Source organism: Acinonyx jubatus, chromosome C1 (genome assembly GCF_027475565.1).
Source record: "Acinonyx jubatus isolate Ajub_Pintada_27869175 chromosome C1, VMU_Ajub_asm_v1.0, whole genome shotgun sequence".
In the NCBI taxonomy this organism is placed as follows: Eukaryota; Metazoa; Chordata; class Mammalia; order Carnivora; family Felidae; genus Acinonyx; species Acinonyx jubatus.
Window position 1 is genome coordinate 98,676,629 of NC_069381.1, and position 23,987 is coordinate 98,700,615.

The window sequence follows — 23,987 nt, forward strand, 5'->3', positions numbered from 1 at the left end:
AGTTAGGCTGCCGGGCCCATCCCTTAAGGGATCGAGCCGCACTCCTTAGCCACAGACCCTGGGGCTGCCCTGTCCAGTACATGACAGGCTTCGACTGCTCACACTGAGGACGGTAGGGGTTACGCACCCTGTCCTAGGATCCACGGTCATCCTTGACTTACACAACTCTGTGGACTTGCTTGTCTGTAACAGATACCAAGAAAGTTTCCCCGGCCTTCCAGCCTGGAATCTGCACCCTGCTTCTGCCCTGGAGCTGGGCTTGAATCCAGGGCCTCCTTGTGATTTCTGAGTCTGCTGCATGGTCATTTCCCTCTGGCCCAGCCTGACTTCTAGGGCACAGGCCTCAGCTCTCTCCTGTAGATTCATGGTTCCTGCATTCCTGCTAGCCTGGTACTACATGCAAGAAGGTTCCGCTGTATTCTCCTGTACCACCCCCAACTCCCCATCCCAGCCTGTGCCTGGCCCAGGGGTTTGGCACTAACCCGGGGATTGGTTGGCTACAGGGCTACAATGAAACACAAAATTTCTGTTTTATCTTCTGGTTTAGACTTCTACATATTCAGATACCATATTTTAGTAACAGCTTAAGATTTACATCTAAATATAAAATATTGATTTGAGCATAAAAAGTAAAGAATGTATATGAATTCTGAAAGTTTAAAAAATCTTGAAACCAAATACAAGCTCAAGAAGAGTTTACATAAATGTGTGGATAGTTTAGGGGCTCCTGGGTGGCTCAGTCAGGTAAGTGTCTGACTTCAGTTCGGGTCATGATCTCACAGTTCGTGAGTTTGAGCCCCATGTCGGGCTCTGTGCTGACAGTGCTTGGATCTTCTTGGCCCTCTCTCTTTCTGGCCCTCCCCCACTCAAGCTCTCTCTCTCTCTCTTTCTCAAAAATAAATAAATATTAAAAAAAATTTTTTTTGAACTTGTGGATACTTTATCCCATTTCTTGCCCCATTTTCTGGCCCCCTACCTCCATGTTTCATCTATTCTAAATGAATTTGGGCCTCTAAAGATCCCAGGCTGTTTCTTGCCTCTGTGTTTTGTTCACGCTGTTTTTCCAGGTCTTAGAACATGGTAGGAATTTAATAAATGTTTGTTGAGTAAATGTTTCGCCTTAGAGAATGCATCCCTCAGAGTATCTAGCACATAGTACTTAAAAGTTATTGAATTAATGGATAAATCAAAGACTAAGGGAAACTAACACAGTCTTCACTTTTGAGGCGCCTTTTATGGGAGAAATGATCATTTATATTCCTCTCTAAAGGAAAATAATCTTTTAAAAAATTACAGCATATGAAATCTTGCTGGTGCCATGAATTCTAGCACAATGCTTTTTGGAGGGCTCAAAAAAGTAGAAGACCTAGTTGGCCAGGGTCAGGAAGCAAACCTGGAATTAACTGATAATAGCTGTGCTTGATCACTTATTCACCTTGGGTCCTTTTAGTCATTTCTCTCCACAGATGATTTACAAAATATACACACCCCTCTAAGCCAAAAGGAAATTTTCAGGGAATGAAAATATAAATTTCCAGCCATAGAAACAAAAGAGGTTTTAAAAATATAAAAAAGAGGGTAGGACACACCATGACCAAAATGAGAACATGTAATATGTATCTAATCAGAGGTAGAGAATGAGAGAGGGGCACTATCCAGAGAGAAAAAGACCGAGTATTTTTTAGTATGTAGGAAAGATCCCAATTTTTCAGATTCAGGAAGGCCAGTGTATCTCAAGTAGGGTGAGTAAAAAGAAAACTACAAGACACTTCATAGCGCAACTGATGAACAAAGACTGAAAAGATCTTAAAAGCGGTAAAAGACAAATTACCTAGAAAGGAATGACAAACTAATAGCTTGCTTTCCAAAGTAACAAGGGATGCCAGAAAAATAATGGGATTGTATCTTCAAAGTCCTAAGAGAAAAGGAAATGCGAGGTATGAAGTATAGCTCGAGTGCCCAGCAGGTATCACAGACACAGATATGCCATGGAGGGAATATGGTACCCAACGTGAACACTTCCTGCACAATCAACAGACTATTAGATGATGCCTCCAAAAACTTAAAAGTAAGATTTATACCTTCACAGCAGGGTAGAATCAGTCTTAATGGGCATCCAGAGAATTTGCTTCAGGCAATATTGAACATGTTAGAGAAACAAGTGACAGACAAAGCTTCGCTGTCCAGGGGTCCAAGCTATCAGAACTTCAAGAGATGGGCCAAAGCAAGCTTTTTTGGGCTATTCATTAGGCCCACAAAGCGTGGCCTTATGGCCTTAGCCCAGCAGGAATGGCAACCTGTCCCTCCCAGCCCCGACCAACACTCACAAAGGGACCAGAGATCAAAGTTAAGTTTCAGTGGACTTTACAATCAGGAAAACTGGAAGGAAGTGTTTTTAATGTTAACTTGTGTATACTTTTTTTTTGTTTTAAAGTTTAGTGGTTTTCGTACGTGAATTACCTGGTGGTTGGTGAGGCATTAGGAGGCACCACTACCATCTTTTTAATGCTCTGAATGGGAGGGAGAAATATTTGAAGGCCAACGTCGGACCTACCTTCTTCATTTGGTGCCTTTCTTCATGATATATATAACACCTGTAGAACAGTGCCTGGCAGGTAGCAAATGCACTAAAAAGGCTGCATCCCTTTCCTTTAAGGCCCATGTGAAGAACCAGGGTGACTGTGGGTACACAGTGTGCTGTTTTCCAGGCCAAAGGGGTGGAGGGTGGAGCTAGGAGGGGAAGGTCTCCTGTGGAGACACTTAGATTCTGTCAGGGACTGAGAATCCTGCCAGGCCTGGGAGAAATGCGTCCCCGGTTTTCCCTTGGTCTAGAAATGGATGGGCTTCGTTTCTCACTAGCCTGGATGCAAAGGATAATTCCAGTGCCCCTAAAGCTGCACCAGCCACATCGACCTTGACTTAGATTTCAGAAGTCAGGATCAGAAACTAGTTTTGTTGGGTTCACATTTACAATGGTTTCTTAGTTTCTCCGCTCTTTCTAGGCATATCTTACCCAAACCAAGGACAGAAACAGTGTCTCACATTGCAGTCAAATGTGACCATTCCAGTGGCCACAGAGTTGAGAAACCCAGGGTGACCATGGGATGTGGCAACACAGATGGGGGTGCCCAGAAGACAAGAGGTAGGAATGACTGGGGATGCTGGAACTATCTCCCTCTGGCCAGTTTCCCTGCTACCACGGTCTCCCAGAGGACGTTGCCACGGCCTGCCATACGAGTCACAATCTAACAGGGTGGGGGATACCCTGGGCATGAAATGCTGCTTCATTGCTCTGAAATGGTCTCTGGTTACAAGAGCGATCTTTCTAAAAGTGGGAAATGGGATTGGGTGGGTGTGAGAGTTCTGAAAGAGGTAGTTTCCATTCCTGACGGCTTGAATTCCTGGGCTATTCCAATGGCTGGGATGTGCAATGGGTAAAATCACTAAAGCTACAACAGGCCTGTGGACTTGTAGCCAGGGCAGGGTTCTCGTGGCGTGGAGAGTGGATTGCACCTGTTCGGACAGTTGGAGAGGACGTCTCTAGGGCCCAGGGCTCAGCAGCGTAAACTGCAGTTGAGACCCTAACAGATCACAGCTCCCTTTTCCTCTTGCCTTAGCACCACGAGCGGAGCAAGCTCATTCTTAGACGTGTTCAGTATTTTCCTTAGAGTTTTGTAAAGTCGTGTTTGGGTGGGAGGTGGGGGCTGGGAAAGTGCAATGAGCTATTTATTGCAAAGGGAGAGAGAGAATTGGATGGTGGATAAAATGCAGAGAAGGTAGGAGAAGGTAGCTTTAGTGGACAGGGCCCCTTCTATTCCCTCTCTACCCCCAAAATCTGGGGCTGTGTTCGTGCAGATGTCTTCTATATGGGCACTGATACCATGGAGCCGAGAGCAGCAAGGAGACGCATCTGAGTGGCGCTGGCCCCCCAACCGGTCCTGTCTCTTCAATGCCTCCAGGCAGATTCAGAGAGGATTACTATTTTTAGATGTGGCTGCCAAGATTTCTGGGCCTCCTTTCAAACCCTTAAGAAAGGATCCTTCCCCTATCCACTTTAACCAATTATACGGTATTACCCCAAATGTGTAATGTTATCATTTCTCCAGGTACTGGAGTAACTAGGGGGCAACTCCGTAGCCTTGTGCTGAAGCATGAAGTTCCCAGGAAGACACCACATTCTTTGAGCTCACTTGTAAGCCAGACAGCCTCCTCATTCTTTTATGTATGGCCTAACTCTGGATGGTGCTTGAGGGAAAACGGTGGCAATGTGTATCAGAAGTTATCTCGGTGTCCTCATTGTCCCTGGTACATGTTTCTATCACGATGCCCATCCCATCATATATATCAAGTGTATAAATGATCTGTTTATACACTCGTGTCTCCTTTGGTCTCCTCTAAACTTCTCAGTAACGGGCAGTGTATCTTTTTGTGTGCGTGGAATTGGATGTTAAGTTTAACGTTTCAGCTGAGGTTCTAAGATACAGTAGACGCTGCATAGCAAAGCAAGATACCACGGCACTATGCAGATTTTTAAAAGGGGATCTTTGACAACCACTTCCAGAAATCTTAGCTGCCTCAATCAGGTGAAGGATTTAAAAGGGGCTCAGTGTAGGGAGAGAAGTTGCGTGAGGTAATTTCTGAGGCTGTAACTCCTCCCCAATGCACAAAGCACAAAGTTGGGGTGCAGCAGTGAAACACCCACTAGAACTGAAATCATACTTCAGGGATTTAATGTGGTCTAGAACAGCTCAGTGAGTGAGACAGAGACAGGGGCTCAGGTTGGGGGAGATGGAACACAGAGCTGAATTTGGGGGTCATTACCCTTTCACGAAGCAAGGAAGATGTGAGTTTGTCCGATGGGCCTGATACCCTAGAGCTGTGAGTCCTCACCACAAGCAACACGTGGGAGAGGACACCCGAGTGCTGAGAGTCATGTGGGAAGTGCGCCTGCCATGAACCAGGAGCCAAGGAGGCATCAGCCATCTGAAGGAGAGGCCAAGTTTTCATGACAGCTTTCAGAAGGTTTGGATGGAACTAGAGAGTATCATGCTAAGTGAAATAAGCCCGTCAGAGAAAGACAGATATCCCATGATTTCACTCATATGTGGAATTTGAGAAACAAAACAGATAGCATAGGAGAAGAGAAAGGAAAATAAGATAAAAACAGAGAGGGGGGCAAACCATAAGGGGCTCTTAAATACAGAGAACAAGCTGAGGGTTGCTGGTGGGGTGTCGGGTGAGGGGATGGGCTAGATGGGTGATGGGCATTGAGCAAGGCACGTGTTGGGATGAGCACTGGGTGTCATACGTAAGAGATGAATCACTGGGTTCTACTCCTAAAGCCAAGACTGCACTGTGTGTTAACTAACTTGAATTAAAAAAAAAAGGTTTGTCATGCATTTCCCTACTGTTTGAATGCACTTCAAATGGTCAGAGAGAGATAAAAATAAAATTGCGCTTTGATTATAAATTATTAACCTGCTGGTCATGCTGAATCAATGTATCAGTCACATTTATTCCCCTGAGTGTCAGACATAGTGCCTGACTAATCCTAGGCATTCGATAAATACCGAACTGAGCTGATCTGATTTTGGAACGTATCCTTCTTCTACTGAACCAAAACATGTCCACGAGGCAGCCCGATGGAATGGCGGTCCATATTTTTATTTCAGGGTTATCTCTCCTTAAATAAAAGATTTTACATGAATAATTAAAATTAGCAGCTAAATATAAACACGCATTTAGAAATCAGCTCTTAATTATTATCCATAAATATTGTCTAGCTCGAGGGAGAGGATCTTATTATAATCTATATAAAGCCCAAATATCTTGTGGTCCAGTTTTTGACAATGTCACAAAGAAATACTGACCCAATGGAAAAGCTTCACTGAAACCATTGGACATGTAGGAAAACATCAAAAGGCATTACATGGACAGTGCCCAGCAAAACTTCTTAAAAAAAAAAAAAGGAAGAAAGACACCCTCTTTTGCAACTTCTATCCTTCCTATTGGCTTCCCAAACTTTCCCTTCTTTAATGTTTATTTATTTTTTTTGAGACAGAGAGAGACAGAGCATGAACGGGCGAGGGGCAGAGAGAGAGGGAGACACAGAATCAGAAACAGGCTCCAGCCTCTGAGCCATCAGCCCAGAGCGCGACGCGGGGCTCGAACTCACGGACCGCGAGATCGTGACCTGAGCTGAAGTCGGACGCTCAACCGACTGAGCCACCCAGGCGCCCCTCAAACTTTCCCTTCTTGAAAGTTCCCCAAAACTCTCTCTGAGGTCTACTCCCTGGTCTCTTCTCCCTCGTAGCTTTCTATCTATTCTCACCAGCAAATCCTCTCTCCTCTCTCTTCCACCTTCATCAGTTTTGCCTGTGTGGCTTACTCCACTGAATTCATAATTATGAGCTGGAGGGTGGGGAGACTTAGCAGAAAACACCAAGATTCTCCTGAGGGGTTGGGTAGAGAAGGAATAGCCTGTGAATATTCCATTGTTTTCTCTGTCCATATAAGAGACTCGCAGAGGGCAGCTCTAGTAGGAGTATGGCGGACAACTGACCCTCTGTTTTACTACCTCTTGGGCTTTCTCCACGCCACGGTCCCTCCCATCTTTAGCTTGATAATAAAGTGAAACCCTATAAGAAATTTAGCCCTTTGGTTTTGTTACTGATTAAAATGTATAGTATAATATTTTATCTCATTAATCACTGTCTAGTGTACCTGAGTGTAAATGAGTATATTAGTGACTTTACTGAGAGTAGGGTTGGATGAGAAATTAAGAAGGAAACTAAGACATGAAAAAGAAAGCCTCAACAACAGGGAAATGTGGGAACATGAGATATAAAATTTGCCATTTTCGGGGCACCTGGTTGACCCAATCGGTTAAGCGTCCAGCTTTGGCTCAGGTCATGATCTTGCAATTTGTGAGTTTGAGCCCTGCGTCGGGCTCTGTGCTGACAGCTCAGAGCCTGGAGCCTGCTTCAGATTCCGTATCTCCCTCTGTCTCTGCCCATCCCCTGCTCACGTTCTGCCTCTCTCCTAGCACTCTCAAGCCTTAATTTACTCAGCCGGAAAGTGGGAGGATAAAACCCAACATCTCCAGTTGTTGAGGTTAAATCCAGCTCATGCTGATCTCTCCAGATGCCACTCTGTTCCCTGCTCTGCCTTCCCCCTTGTCTTCCCATCTTGCATCACCTCGTAGGCCTTGCACTTTGCCTGGATGTTCTTTCCACTTCTCCTTGCTTTGCTAATTCCCACTCAGCAGCCACCTCCTTCAAAAAGTCTCTCTGACCATGCACCATAATCACTACCATCAACGCTGGGTTAGAAGTTGATTCCAAAGCATTCTGAAAGTGGCCTGCAGTGGCACTTTGCTTACTCTCTTATAACTGTGTGTTTACTTATCCGTCTCCTGATACACGACTATAATCCTAGGATCTCTGTTGCCAGGTACAAAGTAGATGATCAAATAACTATTTGTTAAATTCATCAATAATGTATGTGGAACTTGTGGAACTGTATTGATACACAGGAAGAACCCAACATTGGAGGCCATGATTAAAGGTTGTGGGGCTTCTCATAGGGTGATCCCAGTAGAAGGCCAACACTAGAATTGACATAAGTTGCTGTCTGAGAGATCCAGAACGTGGGGCTACATTCCTGATATGCACAGACTCTTTGAAGCTGGACCCAAAGGGAAATGGACAATAGGACATGTATGACCATTGCTTTTAATCCTTCTGCCTGTTTTTTTTTTTTTAGTTTATTTATTTATCTGAGAGAGAGAGAGAAAGAGAGAGCAAGTGCGGGAGAGGCAGAGAGAGGAGAGAGAGAATCCCACGCAAGCTCTGTGCCATCCGTGCAGAGTCCGATGCAGGGCTTGAACTCACGGACCGTGAGATCATGACCTGAGCTGAAATTGCAGGCTTAACCGACTGAGCCACCCAGGCACCTCTGACCTTCTGCTTGTTTTAAAGTTCATGGTGTATGGGTCTTGTGTTGTTTTTTTTTTAATTCTCTTCTTCAAATGGGTGAGACAGCTTCTCAATTAAAGATGTAGACATGTCAAGCAATGCAAGAGATGCCTTAGGGCAGTTTTGGGAGGTCCATTTATTGTCATTACTTAACAGGAGAAATTAAGCAAGTGACTGGCATAAGATTACCCAATATAAATTTGGAAAGGGAAGTCAAGTCAGGACCCCCAGCTTCCAAATCCCACCCTCTTCCAATCTACCACGAAGTAGGAGAGAAGTAGCAGTGCCCACACCCCTTCCCGTTGCTCTCAGAGCTCTCTGAATGCTAGTAAGACTATTTGACTTTTATGGGGAGAAGACAAAAGAGATATGAGGGCCTGCAAGATGATGTGGCCTGTTCAAGGCTTATCCGTGTGTGCTCTTTGGGCGAGCCTAGGTCAAAGGCTTTGTTTTCACTTATATCATGAGAAATCAAAAAGGCTTGTTGTTACCCTTCCTGGCAATTGAATGTTTGTAGCCATGCCCCTGACAGGCTAGGGATTTCCTTTGTAAGGATGCTCACTCTAGACAGTTGTCTTCCACCACAGGACACAAAACTGTCAGGGGACCATTCAATGTCGTTAGTCCCAGCAGGCCACTGATTCACAACTTTGATTAACGCTATGCTGTCCTAAGAAAGCAACACCCTATCCTTCAACTCTCATCTTCTACTTCCCACAGAGTCTTAGATAGTGCCTACCAATGCCTAACACCTGCTAGGTGACCAGAGGGGCTGACTGATGTCAAAATACCTAGTCCCTCCACGGAGGGTCAGTCACAGGTGGCCGTTAGGTAGCATATGAATGACAGAGAAGCCTGTTAGAGGCTCTCTCATGGGAAGAATTCCAGACAGTGGCATGGTGTGGGGGGCAGTGGAAGCACCGGGGATCTAGTCCTGGCCAAGCCCCTGTCTCACTCTACTCTACCTGAATCTACCCCATCCAACAATTTCATTCTCTGTCATGGACATTTGGCTCCAGTGCCTGGAGAACAACAAACTCACATTGGCTATGTGCCCACGTTCTTTATAGAGCGTGTGTGAGATGCTCCCTGAGGCACCGGCAGCCAGGGCTGAGTCTCTTCTCTGCATCCAGATGTGCTTAACTCACCTCACTGGTGTAAGCAGATTAAATGAACACCTATGAACTGGGATGATGATAATACCCAGAAACGATGAACTAATTAATAATTATAATAACGAGAGGGCAGTCAAAATAATACCCATGTTTATTGAGTATCTGTCATTTGAGGAATATGGCATGAGCCATTGATGTCACCTCGTGGATCCTCCCCACCCTTTAGGAGGGAGAGAAGGGCAGAAGTCAGTTACAAAAAAAGCTTATTTGGAAGAAGGTTCATCAAGGAAGAGCTTGACTGTATAAGGGGAATATCTGAAAAAATATGACTTCGGCTTTCAAAGACGGGCAGGCATTCCCTGGAAGGAAAACCCCATCCTGCTCTTTTTCTCCCGTGCTTTTGCTCAGGCCTGGCTGCTGCTTGCACACTCCCACCTTCTTGCACTTTTTTTCTATTCATGACTGCCGTTCTCAATTACCCTGGCCCATAGTTTCCCAAAGTGTGTCTGGTGTTTATTAATAAGTATTATTTTTTTTTTAATTTTTTTTCAACGTTTTTTATTTATTTTTGGGACAGAGAGAGACAGAGCATGAACGGGGGAGGGGAGGGGCAGAGAGAGAGGGAGACACAGAATTGGAAACAGGCTCCAGGCTCCGAGCCATCAGCCCAGAGCCTGACGCGGGGCTCGAACTCACGGACCGCGAGATCGTGACCTGGCTGAAGTCGGACGCTTAACCGACTGCGCCACCCAGGCGCCCCAATAAGTATTATTTTAAAAAGGATTACATTTTCATAACCTTGGGTCAACCGCAATCAAACAGATTTCTCTACTGTTAGGACGTGAAGATGCTAATACGCCTAAGTGAATGTCCCAGAGGAACACAGGATGAACCATTTGAAATTGCCATTTCCATAGGGCAAAAGCCATTGAACATTGGCAATTTCACATGGTCCAACCTAATAATATTCAGCACTTCCAAACTTGCTTGACTGCAGGACTCTTCCAGGAAAAATTTTGTTGCAGCGTCAGTGCCCTTTAGACTCATTTGGGGAACCACGGTCTTAGGTACTTAAATACAGAGATTATTAGGGGCTTGAATCAAGCATGTTGCTTGGACCCCATGATGCTCAGATGTGACCAGATGATGGTCCAGTGGAGTGAGAAGACAGATGGGGGGATTCTGACAGGCATTAGGGCTGTTTCCGGGAAGCGTGGCCCAATATGGCCATCCTCCTATATAGCACTTTCTAGTACACAACTTACCCTACCATCCTTATGGGACTTCATCCCAACCCTGAAGCTTACGCCAGCCCCTTTAAAGGATAATTGTCCCTATGCCATTATATTTTGTTCCTGGGCCCTAAGACTTTTTAGCAGAGTAGAGCCAATCATCAAATATAGGACATGGGGGCACCTGGGTGGCTCAGTGGGTTAAGCATCTGACTTTGGCTCAGGTCATGATCTCATGGTTCGTGGGTTCGAGCCCCGCATCGGGCTCTGTGCTGACAGCTCAGAGCCTGGAGCCTGCTTCGGATTCTGTGTCTCCCTCTCTCTCTGCCCCTCCCCCACTTGTGCTCTGTCTCTCAAAAATAAATAAATGTTAAAAAAAAAATTTTTTTTTTAAATATAGAAAATGAATGAAAGTCCTCATACTGGAGGCAGGCTTCCCGGAGGAAGATCCTGGTGGTTTCCAGTTGTGGGGGGGCAGCAGAGGGATGTCTACCCTCAGACTAGGCCCAGGCTTGGAGAAGCAGAGGTAACCCCAGGAGACCATACCAGTGCCACAGGGGAAGGAGGGTGGGAAGCAGGGGTGGGGTTTGGGGAATCAGGAGAGTGTAGTACCATGGAAACCAAGAGAAGAAATCATGAAGTAGGTAGTGGGACATCTGTGTCGAATGTCGCTGTGAAAGTAAGATGAGTACAGAGAGGTCAACATCAGGTTTGGCAGGGACAGGAGCAATACCTTGGAATAGTGGGGACAAAACTGTGTTCTGCAGTAAGGATCTGCTAAGCGCTTTATATGATTTCATTCACATAATTCTCACAGTCTTATTATGCAGATTCTAGTATCATCCTCATTTTACAGATGCAGGGCCCAGGTACCGGGAGGACCAAGAACCCGCCCAAGGCCACATGGCTGGAAGGTGGCAGAGCTGGGATTGCACGCAGGCAGCCTGGCTCCAGTCTGCGCTAGGAACCACATCATACTCCCTCTCTGATGCCGCAGATCTCATCAGCAACCCCAGACAGCTCTTTCGACAAGTTTGCTGAGCAGGGAAAAGAGACGTGGGGTGAGAGCTGGAGAGTCTGTGAGGTGAGAGAGGGTTTTCCCTTTAAGATAGCAATGGGCTGATGGGGACAGGGATGACAGAGGAGCAGAGGGGAGACGGAGGATGTTGGCTGGCGGAGGTGTTCTTGAGCAGGCGAGAGCAGAGAAAAAGGACGCGGATGGGTGTAGCAGGTAGTTTTGGGAGTGAAAAGATAAAGGATACCTGTCTGCTGCCTCCTATTTTCTCAGTGAAGGATAAAGCAAGATAATCATCTGAGACTGGGGAGGGGAGGGCTTACAAGAGGATTGAAGAGAAGAGAGGTATGAAATGGCCATTTCAGGCGGGGGTGGAAGAGAGCACAATGAGGAGGCCATAGGAAGCTAAAAGAGACAATTCAATACTTTAAATTTTATGGATGCTCTCCCCCTTTCTCAAATCTTTCATGGTTTTTAGTGTATGAAATTTTTCATTCTAAACCTGCAGAAAAAGAAAGAGGGGAAACCGTCTGCCCTTTCCCCCATTACTGCTGTGCTGGGAGCAGTAGGAATACATTTGGAAGTGATGGGCTAGTAAATCTGAAACGTTCCAGGCAGATGGTTTGGGATTGTGGAAAGCTAATATAAAGAGAAATATAACCTGGGTTTCTTACCTGCAGAAACTTCATGTTTTTCCCTTTGTTTCCATCAAGGCCCACCTGTCCCTCTTTAGAACATTTCTTAAGGAGAAATGTGGAATGATAAATGAGCCCAGGTGAAATTTATCTCTGTCCAGATGAAATCCTTGTGGTTTCCCTGAGGAACCAAGGAGTCCAGAGAGAACGCTAATACAGAGCTTCTGGCACTTGAGCTCACGTCGGCATCACCTGGATGGCTTATTAAAACCCATTGCAGGGCGTCTGGGTGGCTCAGTCGGTTAAGCGTCTGACTTTGGTTCTGAGGGTCATGATCTCGCAGTTCATGAGTTCGAGCCCTGTGTCGGGCTCTGTGCTGACAGCTCGGAGCCCGGAGCCTGCTTCGGATATCTGTGTCTCCCTCTCTCTCTGCCCCTTCCCTGCTTCTCTCTCAAAAATAAACACTTGAAAAAATGAAAAGAAAAAAAAAAAACACAACACATTGCTGGGCCTCACCCCCAGGTTGGGATTCAGTAGGTCTGGGGGATTGGTAAGGGGGGGTTGTGTGTGATAATTTGCATTTCTAACAGGCCCAGGTGATGTCACCTCTGCCGTCAGGAGACTGAACCCTGAGTATCATGGGGCATGTTGCCACCTCAGGCGGCCAGGGATTTTTCCCGGATCTCACAGAACAGGGACTAGAAAAGAAAGTGTTTCCAGTTGACTGAAATCCTAGAACATTCAGACACTGAGGTCCCTTAAACCCAGCTGCCACTGTGGGACTTGCCATTCGGCTCCCTATCTCCAAATCACTTAGTTATTCTGTGAAAACAGTGGGAGGGAATAACTGAGATAACTCATACACCCAGCCGTTAACCCAAACAAGGTGCTGCTTGGAAACTTTCACGTGCATTAACTCATTTGGTCTTGACAACAACTCTGTGACATAGCTTCTGTTATGAATCCCAATTTACCGAGGAGGAAGTGAAGACACAGAGAGGTTAAGTAACGTACTTGAGGTCCCCCAGCGAGGGAGTGGAGGGCTGGAATATGAACACAGGTCAGACGAATTCCAGTACCAACATTTATCTCCACGTCTTCCTATGTCAAAGGTAAATATGGAGGAAGCTTTGGTCTCTCAGGTCTAGGGACCTTGCTGTTTGGTCAGTTGTGGCTGGCTGGGGTCCAACGCAGTTTTCAGCTAGGGACACTGGACAATATAAGCTTATTGTTGTACCCATGTTTTAAAAACTGCATGACCCATGGGCAAGTTGCACAATTTATTAGCTTAGCAATAAAACGAGGGGGTGTACCGTCTGAATTGTCAAGCTCTGAGAGTGTGTCATTCTCACTGAGTTTCAGTCACTTCTGCCTCCTGAGCTCACTCACCTAGAGCAGCTACTCAAAACAACGCAAACCAGGGGCCAACAGTCCACAGGCTCCTGCCTGTTTGGAGGAAGCTCCTTCCTTGGTGGTTAAGAATCCCGGCAGTCACTTGCCCCTGAGGATGTGAGTTTTGCCAGTGAGGAGCTGGGGTTTTTTAAGTCGCGCAAGATGAGGCAGAGCTGAGTAGAAAGACACTTTCCTAGTAACAGTCGGCATAGAGGTCTAAGTGGGAACTAGCTGGTTCCTGCCATTGGCTGGCTGGGGGACACTGAGCAAATCTTCTTGCCTCAACACTGGCATCTTTGAAATGGAGATAATCAGGACTGTGGGGTGGGTTAGCTAATTAACCATTACTTAGTGCTTGGTCAGATCTCCATAGCTCCAACTGCTCCCTGAAGGTTGTGGCTCCTGATGTCAACAGTGCCTCGTCAGGAAGATGTAGATGCTGAGCTTGTATACCCAAGGGTCTCCCAACTCACCTTGTCTGTTTTCATGCTTGATACTGGGAAAGCCAGACATATATTCTAAAGCGTAGTCATCCTCAGGTTGAGAGAAGGATTACGTGTCAGACTCATAGACAACAAAGTGAGGTGGGCTGGATTTTTTTTTTTTTTCAAAACAAGATTCTAGAAAACTGAATATTCTCCAGAGTGTTGTTAGAGTTAACTGTCTTTAAGAGACCCCAGTGGCAATTTATCCAAGTGTAGTCTCCCTAGAACACCTATTTAAGGGATGGGAGAGCCAGTGGCGTCACGGAGTTGAGGTTAACAAGTTCTTATGGAGAGCCGGTCACGGACCGAGCATTGTAGAGTGGCAACTAACTAGCAATAGCTAACATTTATAGAGTTCTTAGGATGTGCCAGGCACATAATCATCACGTGTCATCCACATGGCACTAGGAGTTAGGTACTACTGTCACCCCGTTTTAGAACGAGGGAAACTGAGGCTCACAGAAAAGAAGTGTTCAAGGTGGCGGGAGGATTTGAATCCAGGCAGTCTGATTCCAGAGCCCCGCTGTGTAGCCATGGTGTCACACATGGTGGAGCCCCCACACAACAGTGAACAAGGTGAAGGCCAGACCCTCGAGGGGCTAAAACCCTACTGAGGGAGACAGATGGGCGCCAGGAACAGAAATTCATCAACATGGGCAACCGCAAACATAAAAGGGGCAGTTAACAGCAGCTAGAAAGATCCAGGAAGACTTTGAGGTGGAAACGCCATGTGAGCTGAATGGAAAGACAGGGGCAGCAATACAGGTGCCACCTGTTTAAGTCTTTCTTCTGATGTGCAGTTTATCTCATTTTCTAACTTCCTGTCCTGTCCACGGGGATGGGCCCTGAAGGCCCCCAAACCTTAGGTTTTGTAGGTTCAGAGGGTCTGAAAGTTGGGCAGATCTCCTATCTCAGTGGGGTTTCAAGTGTCAGCATGGCCTGTGCTGAGATCCTCCCCAAGCCAGACCTTTCATGATTTTCTCATCAGGCGAACTTTCATTGTGTTGCCAAGCACTGTTTTCCCTGGCCACTGAGGTCTGGTAGGTCTGAGCCAGCCACCAGCTTGAAAACTCAGGGACAGTGGGAAACGAAGCCTCCAGAGCGAAGCCCCTTGAGCTGCTTTTGTTCTGGTTTCCCTTATTTTCTGTTTCATGTGCCTTCTTCTGGTAAAAAGATTCCTGCTACTTCTCCACCCAGTAACTTCCTTCCTTGGACATGTCTTCGTCACTCTCCTTGCTGGTGATTTCCCCCAGTCTTAGAGGCTCCAAAGAGTTGACTTCAGATAGAAGAGTCAGAATAGGACAGATGAAGAATCTAGGGAAAAAGAAGGAAGGAAAGAAGGGAGGGAGGGAGGGAAAGAAGGATGGTGGGGAGGAAAGCAGAATAACAATTTGAAATCTGTGCCAACTGGGCCTCACTTCTGCTACAGTTGTGTCTCTGCTTTCTGGAAAGAGAGCTACCAGGTGTCGTAGCAATCTGATGTTCTCTGCTGACCGTGCACACTCAGAGCCCTTCTTCAGGCTCGACTCAGAGGGTCCCTGCCCCTGCTTGACCTCATCTGCATGCAGGATCTACTTGGAAGCCTGCCCTCTTCGTTTTCTGGGCAAAGCCACGTGAGTTTCACTTAAGTGCTGCATAGGCCATATTTTTATCTGGATTGGATCTCTCTGTCAGTGCCAGACTTTACTGAGCCTGAATGACACCGCTTCCAGCCCCAGGACCTCTATGAAACTTTGCTCTGTTGACATCCCTGAGACTTGTCCATCCTGGTCTCTTCCTACCTCTTCCACTGTGTACTCGCAGCTCTTTCTTTGACTCATCTTCCTTTGCCCACCCATAAAAGTTAGTTTTCTTTAGCTCACTTCTTTAGCTGGCTCCTTGCCCTCTCTCTCTCTCTCTACGTGTTCTCCTTAGAAGGAATCCCAGGTGACCATTCCCTGAACTGCTCCCCAACTGCTATCTCCAGCCCTCACTTCTCCCAGTTTCATGCCTTCCGCTGCCTGTTGAACATCTCCAACTGGAGGTTCCAGGGGGCCCTCAAATTCAACATGTACCAGAGTGAAACAACCCTCATCTCTCCTTGCTCTTCTCCAACTCACTCTGTGCGATCCAGAAACGTGGGGCTCATGCCCGGCTCCACCCTTTGCCTCATCTACTCCTACTCTGTACCACCCTACCTGCCCCTCCATTCATTTTTCATATATTACTGATTTTAAGTTCTAAATGTGTCTGGAATTGATTTTCCCCTCCAGATCCCAGCCATCATTCTCCACTTCAGGTCTTCGTTATCCCTTATACTTCTGACAGCAATGGTTTCCCCAGTTTCTCCTGGCCTTCAGGCTCACTGCCCTCATATCCATCCTCTATGCTGCCTCTGGAATAACCCACCCAAGATGAAAACCACCATGATTCCCCCTGCTTGAGAGCCTTCATTGGCTTCTCGTCACATCAACAAACTTTGAGCCTGACAGATAAGACCCACCATGACCTGGCCCTGCCTCTCCTGCTTCATCCCAGTACCCCCTGCCTCATGCTTCTTACTCTGATGATGAGAGGAGAGTAGCTGGTTCATGAGTTCTATTGTATTGTATTGTATTGTATTGTATTGTATTGTATTGTATTGTATTGCATTCTATTCTATTCTATTCTATTCTATTCTATTTTTTCCTCTGCACAGAGTGTCCTTCCCACCCTTCTTCACCAGGATCACACTAACTCATCCTTCAAGGCTTGGCCCAGCCATCACCTGGCTCAGGAGACCTTCCCTAAGGCCTCAGATTAAGGAAATGCTGCTGTTGCACACTGCCTTATTGTCTCATGGCTTATGAACAGCATACTGGAATGATCTGTTTGGGAGTCTTTCTTCTCCATTAGGCTACAATCTCATCAATGTCTTAGCCGCCTTTGACCCAGTGCCTAGTCTGATGCACACAGAAGGTATTGAGTTAATGTTGTTGACCATAACATAACCCCTTTGAGCAGGGGTCATGACCTTTCTACCCTCGAACTCCTAGCAGGTACTGCACAAATGCTGCATGGGCAAATGCTGTGCCCACTGTCAGCTACAATGGGAGGAGGGGAGGAAAATTCTGATCACACAGCACTGAAATAGACCAAGGTCAGGTTCAGCAGAAACTGCATATTGGTATCCCATCCCTGAGTGGCATCCATTTTTGAGCATGAGATTTGAAGGTATTAAGCTCCCTGGTAATTATTTAAGAGAGAAATCCATCGGGTCTGTGGAGGTTGGCAGGCCCTCTCTTACGCTCGCCCACATCACTGACGGTCATGATCACCTCAATAAAAGGAATTGTTATGAATTAAGAAAATTATGGCAAAGAAAGAGGGTTCATTAGGGCCAAGGGTGGGATGAGTTCTCCAGCCCCTGCTTCCCACTGAGCCTGCCCACTGGTCCTCTTCCTGGTGGCCTCTTGACACAAAAGATCTGCTCTTGTGACTTGTCATGGCCTTTGCAATTGCAGAGCATGAATAGCTAATGAGGCATGCTGGGGCCAACAAGAGGAGCCTCTGTTGATTCCCTTGGGTCTCTAAAGGGTGGGGGAACATGCATTTTGAACACCCACCTCCTGCTAATCCTCCAGCAAAACCAGTCAGGCTGGTTGTAATGTATTATTAGAAAGCCCACACATCCATCCTTGGAACAACAGACCCACTTGTTGCTAGAGGAGTGTTTCACATCTATGGAACCAGAACGGAGGAATGGGGGTGGAGGAGGGAGAGCTGGGACAGGCAAGGCAAGGCGAGTCTGAGGGGAGGGTGGAGTGGGGGCAAGCACGGCCCAGAGGAGACAGCTTGGGGTTCAGAGTTAGGTAGAGTGGATTTAAATGCTGCCCTGCCTCCTGCACACTGTGTCGCCTTGAGCACATGGCTGAACTTCTCTGAGGTGATAATGAACTCTCACAGGCTCAGATGAGGATTAAAGGACTTCTGTAAGGCACCTAGCCCAGGGCGTGGAGATAGAAGGTGCTGGCAAAACACCAGTTCCTCTGATGTAGGTGCTTCCTGGGACATTCTTGCAGGGCAGAAAAGCCTGAAGGGAAGCTCTCCACTACCGGCTCCTTCCCCTGGGAGTAAGGCATGGGGAGGTGAGTGCTGTCTGACAGCCTTGTTGACCACACAGAGCCCGCCCTCCAACCCCCCCACTGCAGGACTGGCTATTCCAGAAGGACCCAAGTGAGGGAGCTATCATTTTTTTTTTAAAGGAAAGAATTTTCTTTTTTTCTTTCCTAAATTTTTTACAATGTTTATTTATTATTGAGAGAGACAGAGACAGAGACACAGAGTGCGAGCAAGGGAGAGGCAGAGAGAGGAGGAGACACAGACTCCGAAGCAGGCTCCAGGCTCCAAGCTCCAAGCTGTCAGCACAGACCCCAACGCGGGGCTTGAACTCATGAGCAGTGAGATCATGACCTGAGCTGAAGTTGGATGCTCAACCGCTCAACCAACTGAGCCACCCAGACACCCCTAAGGGAAAGAATTTTCTAGGCTGCCGCTGGGAAGTAACATTCTCTCAGCCTCTTCACAAACTTCCTTGTTAATTTGAGCTTTCCTTTCCTCTCTCCCTCCCTCCTTTTCCTTTCTCTAAAAAAAAACACCTAGAAATCAGAGGATTGGTCTCTCCAACGACCCCTAGAGTCCTCGTGTACCAGTCTTCCCATCTTCCTAAACACCATCATGAGTTATGATGGACATAGAATCATCAACCCTTTCAGGAAAACCCATCCTTCACTTTCCAGCTCTTTCTTTCCAGAAAGGGAAGTGACGTTCTGAGGGAAAAAGAGGCAACTAGAGGTAGCTAAGTGAGAGGAGGAAATGTGAGGGGTGGGCTTTCTTTTTTCCTCGTGAACCCTGCTCCTCCTCTCAGCTCTGGGCCTTCCATCCTGTCAGCTCTACGTGCCTACTGCATTTTCTACTTCCCTCTCATGCCTCCCTACTCTTTCTTTCAATTAAAAAAATTTTTTAATGTTTATTTATTTTTGAGTGGGAGAGCAAGACAGAGACAGAGTGCAAGTGCAGAAGGGGCAGAGAAAGAGGGAGACACAGAATTCGAAGCAGGCTCCAGGCTCTGAGCTGTCAACACAGAGCCCTATGCCAGACTCAAACCCATGAGCCATGAGATCATGACTTGAGCTGAAGTGGGATGCTTAACTGACTTCATGACCTGAGCTCAAGTGGGAGGCTTAACTGACTGACCCACCCAGGTGCTCCTCCCCTTTTCTTTCTCCCTCCCTCCCTCCCTCCCTCCCTCCCTCCCTTCTTTCTTTCCTTCCTTCCTTCCTTCCTTCCTTCCTTCCTTCCTTCCTTCCTTCTTTCTTTCTTTCTTTCTTTCTTTCTTTCTTTCTTTCTTTCTTTCTTTCTTTCTTTCTTTCTTTCTTTCTTTCTTTCTTTCTTTCTTTCTTTCTTTCTTCTTTCTCCTTCCCTACTCTGCCCCAGTCCCCAGGATGGTCAGACCCGGGCCTTAGCAAAGGCCTGCTTTCTCAGCAGCAGCATCTCGGGTCTCGTCTCCTGGGAACCCCCATGACAACTAGGGACCCCATCCTGCAGCTGGGAGTGGAGGAGGGGTGTTGGTGTGGTTTACTCAGCAGTACTGGGAAGTCACGCCCACAGGGAAGGGTCACAGCACGCTCGCCTGCCTCATCCTGGGGACCGGATAGCGTATATAGCCCCTTCACATCCCATCCAGCATCAGTCACTGACTCCCTGCCATCCCAGCAAGCAGCCCACACAGCCCTGCTCGGTGCCCCACAAGAGCCTTGATGTCTCCGTGGAGCTCTCGGCCCGATGCATACAAGCCTTGATCCAGAGCTGCCCTGGCGGGGGGCCCGGCCCTCCATGGCAGAAAACCAGCCTCACCCCGAATGGGTGCCCTGAGTGGCTGGGGCGTGATGTTAAGTCAAGTCCAGTTAGGCTCCCGCCAGCCCAGTGCTGGAGCAGATAAGGGTATAGGTGGAGTCCCGTGGGACAGCCCAGTTGTCGTCAGCACTCCCCAGACACCTCACCCCTGTCCCCTTCACCAGGAAGGAAGGAGAAGAGCACACTACCTCCAGAAGATGGTCTGCCCCAGGGAGGCCATGGCCGGGGGAGCGCCCCTTCCCGCGCGTTTAGGGAGCCGGGTGCGTGGAGCTGCTGCCGCCCTCCCGGTGCCGTGACTCACAGCAGGCTCTAGCGCGCCGGCCTTAAATAGTGTGCTCAGGCCGGGAGTGGTGCGTGCGGCCCGGGCGGCTCAGGTATGAGGAAACAGCGCTGCTGGGCAGAAGTCCCTGCAGGCACACAGGCTGCCCGCACCCAGCCAGGCGGGGAGGCCATGCACGCAGGGTTGCTTTCCAGGCCTTGACCCGGTGAGCGGGAGCGGGCGACAGGGGAAAGCTTCCCAGGCCCCCCGCTTCAGGGCTTGTGCTCAGCACATGTCTTTTCCTCCTGATGCTGGAAGGGAGCACTGGGCATGGAGATTTAATCTCCAAAGAAGAAAGGGACTGGAACAGCTCAAAGTGACTGGGCTCTCCCAGGACGCTGGGAGGCTGGAGTCCTTATCGCTGGGGGCAGGCCGTGCTCAGACAGAGGCCCGGCACCACCAGTGGGGTCTCTCAAGGGAGATTCATGCCGAGGGACCTCAGAAAGGCTGAGGTCAGAAGGACGAGGGCGCTGAGCTTGTCACTGAGGACTGAGCTCACCTTGGGCCCCTGAGACAGCCCAGCTGGGCAGGCTGACCCCTTCAGGCTCCCTCTCGGTGAAAGGGTGAGAGGGCCTGCCCTGTCGGCCTCACAAAGGACCCTGCCTGGCATTGCACCGAAGTTTATTGCCGAGTGGGGGAGAAGAACCGATCTCTGACATTGTGCCCAGCACTCTGATTTCCAAGGAGACGGCAAGTTCTTAAGGCAGAAAGCTCTTTCTCGTGCTCTCTTCGTATTGTGCCATCCATCCCCTCCACACCCTGGAGGAGTGCCCTGGAGAGTAAACATCCACTGACTGGCTGACTGGTTCACCAGCTACTGCTTGGCCGACTGTGTTTACTTCAGGGTAAAGCACCCCAGGATTTCAGCAGCATGGAGTATGCCCGGGAAGGAAGGGAGAACCAGGTGGTGGCGGAAAGACGAGAGAGAGTGTCACTTAACAGCGGAGAGAACTTTAAAGTCACCCAGAGCCAAGTCCTGAGTTTGGGTTTTTTTTTTTAAATGTTTATTTATTTATTTTTAGTGATCTCTATACCCAAGGTGGAGCTTGAACTCACGATTCCGAGATCAAGAGTCTCATGGTCTTCTGACTGAGCCAGCCAGGTACCCCCACATCCTGGGTTCTTAATTAATCACACAACCCGGGACAAATGACCTTTCTTCAAGGCATCTCTCCCTGGACTGGAGGGTGGAGTCCATGAGAGGGGGTCCAGGCGCCTTCCCAGAGTAAGTAAACCAATGAAATGGTTCTACCCAGGTCTGGGAGGCTGGGCTAAGTGGGTGCGGTGGTTTCCATAGCTCCCGTACATCTGGCCCCACCCCAGAGGCACAAGGCTTCTGCCCAACTCCTCAAAAAGCCTTAAAAAGAGCAGTCTCACCTCAAACACCCTGGAGCAGGGCCACTGAGTCTGTGTCCTTCAGTGAGGTAATCACTGCAGGATGGGCTAAGACGGCCCTGGAGGAAAAACCGGGCCAACCTCCCGGAGGGTGACATTTAGTGACCAATGGACAGCTTCTGTTGGGGGGCTGGCTAGAGGCCAGGGCAGGCCCCAGCAGGCAGGGGTCCAGAGCTAAGAGCATTCTGTGGCCTCTGAAGAAGTAGACAGACATTGCTCTGGTTCTGACTCTGAAGCCCGAAGAGCAACACGTGGAAAACAATGGAAAAATCTTTGCAAAGCGACCAACCGATATCACAAAATGGTAGAACAACATGAACTTGTGTGTGTGCGTGTGTGGGAGAGAAAGAGAGAGACAGAGAGAGACAGGGACTCAGAGACATTGAGCTCTCCAGGATTTGAGAGCCTCTCTTGACATTTTCTTCTCTGAGAAATGCCTCTCACTCTGTCCCGTGCCCAGGCCATCTCTGTTCCCTTCTCCCATAAGTGGCCTCTGCCTTCTCTTCTCCCAGCACACGTGTTGCCTGCGTGACCTCCGCTGTCCTCTGCTTCAACGGCCCCTCTGTCTGAACATTTCATTACCTGTATCCCCACACCTCCTGTGTGAGCTCCAGCCCCACACCTCCAGCTGCTTGGTGGGCCATCTCCACTCACTATTCTATAGGGACCGTGGACATGTCCGACCTGGAACGCACCATCTTCTCTCTCCAACCCCACTGCTCCTCCTGAGTTCTACCTCTTGGAGAGGGGCAGCATCACATGCCAGACGGCCAAGTGAGAAACCTGAAAGTCACCCTCTACTCTCTTCCTTCAGCCCCTCCCGCCACATAACCCCCAGATCTCCTGATTCTTCCTCCTTGTATTTGTTTGCTCAGGTTGCCACAGCGAAGTACTGTAGGTGGGGTGGCTTAACAGAAATTTATTCTCACATGATTCTGGATGCTGGAAGTCTAAGACACTGTATCAGCAGGACTGGTTTCTTCTGAGGCTTCTCTCCTTGGTTTGTGGATGGCTGCCTTCTCCCTGTGCCTTCACATGGTCTTCTTCCTATGTGTCTCTGTGTCCCTGTCTCATAAGCACAACAGTCATACAGGAGTAGAGCTCCTCCTAATGACCTTTAACTTAATCGTATCTTTAAAGACCTTCTCGGGGCACCTGGGTGCCTCAGTTGGTTGAGTGTCCAACTCTTGATTCTGGCTCAGGTCATGATCTCACGGTTCCAGAGAGCGAGCCCTGTGTCAGGCCCCGTGCTGAGCATGGAGCCTGCTTAAGATTCTCTCTCTCTCTCTCTCTCTCTCTCTCTCTCCCTCCGCCCCTCCCCTGTTTGTACACGTGTGATCGCACTCTCTCTCAAACAACAACAACAACAACAACAAAAACAACAAAAGCCTTCTCTCTAAACACAGTCACATTCTGAGGTACCAGAACTTCACACATGAATTTTTTTACGGGAGGATACAATTCAGCCCATGACATTTCTTTCTGGCTCCCAAATCCACCCCCTTCTCTCTGTCCCCCAGTAGTATTACCCAGATTCAGTCCCTCATAATTTCCCATTTGAAGGGAATTTTAAACAGTCTCTTGTGTCCCTGTCCTGCCCCCCGACTGCCCGTATATGTGCTGACCTACCCACCTCGGCTACAACGATCTTTCTAAGATGCAAATCCAACCAGACCACTTCCCGGGTTGAAATGATCAACGGTTCCCCAGGGCCTGTGGTCTGGCCTCTGCCACCCCTCCAGACTTTGCTACTTTGCTCTCACATCCCCCCCCCCCCCCACTCTGTGTACCAGGCACGCTGAGCAGCTTGGGTTTCTCCAAAATGCCACACTCCCCCAAGCCATTCTGCCTTTGTACACGCTGCTCTGTCTGCCTGGAATCCAACCCCTGCTTCTTCTTGTTTGATATACATCCTATGGGAAACATTCCCCGAATGCTTCAATCCGGCAGGTGCTGTACTCTGTGCTCCCGTGTGAACCTCATGCTTGCTTCTGTGTTCCTGGATTGTGACCGTTGACTTGTCTGACTCCTCCTGCTCTAGACACCCCTCAAAACCAGGAAAGGCATCTTAATTCATTTTGTATTTCACGCCAGCAGAAGGCACGCATAGGGGAAGGGATCATTACGTGCTCGTTGAAAAAAATACACATTTTTCTTTCACAGCACACAATGATAGTGCTATTTCCTGTTTATGCATCTATCTCATCACCAGTCTGTGAGCAGCGAGAGGATAAAAACTGTGCCTCATTCATCTTTGTGTCACCAGGTCCTAGCACTGTGCCACACACATAAAAAGGACGTGGTACTATCTGATGGATGGCTGAGCAGGGATCGACTTGGGGTGTGAGCCACAAACACTTTCTGGAGGAGATGTCTTGCAAGCTGGATCAGCGCTCTTCGGAGCAGGAGGGAACACGTTGCGTTTGAGATAGAGGAACAATTTAGAATTAGCACAAGAGGAAAACAGATGCGTGAAACAAAGACAAAATCTGTTTTCTCCTTGTCACTCTTGGGGAGAGAGACAGAGAGACCAAGTCGAACTTAACGTC

General features: G+C 48.1%; 1 protein-coding gene across 1 annotated transcript in view; it reads right to left on the minus strand.

Annotated features, from left to right (window-relative positions):
• Positions 1–20,439, minus strand: part of VTCN1 (V-set domain containing T cell activation inhibitor 1) — a 62,508-nt gene extending 42,069 nt beyond the window's left edge. Inside the window, exon 1 of the mRNA XM_015066088.3 lies at positions 19,913–20,439. Within this exon, the coding sequence (XP_014921574.1) occupies positions 19,913–19,944 (32 nt within the window). The 5' untranslated portion in view covers positions 19,945–20,439. The remainder of the gene's footprint in view (positions 1–19,912) is intronic.
• Between the last annotated feature and the right edge of the window lie 3,548 nt (positions 20,440–23,987).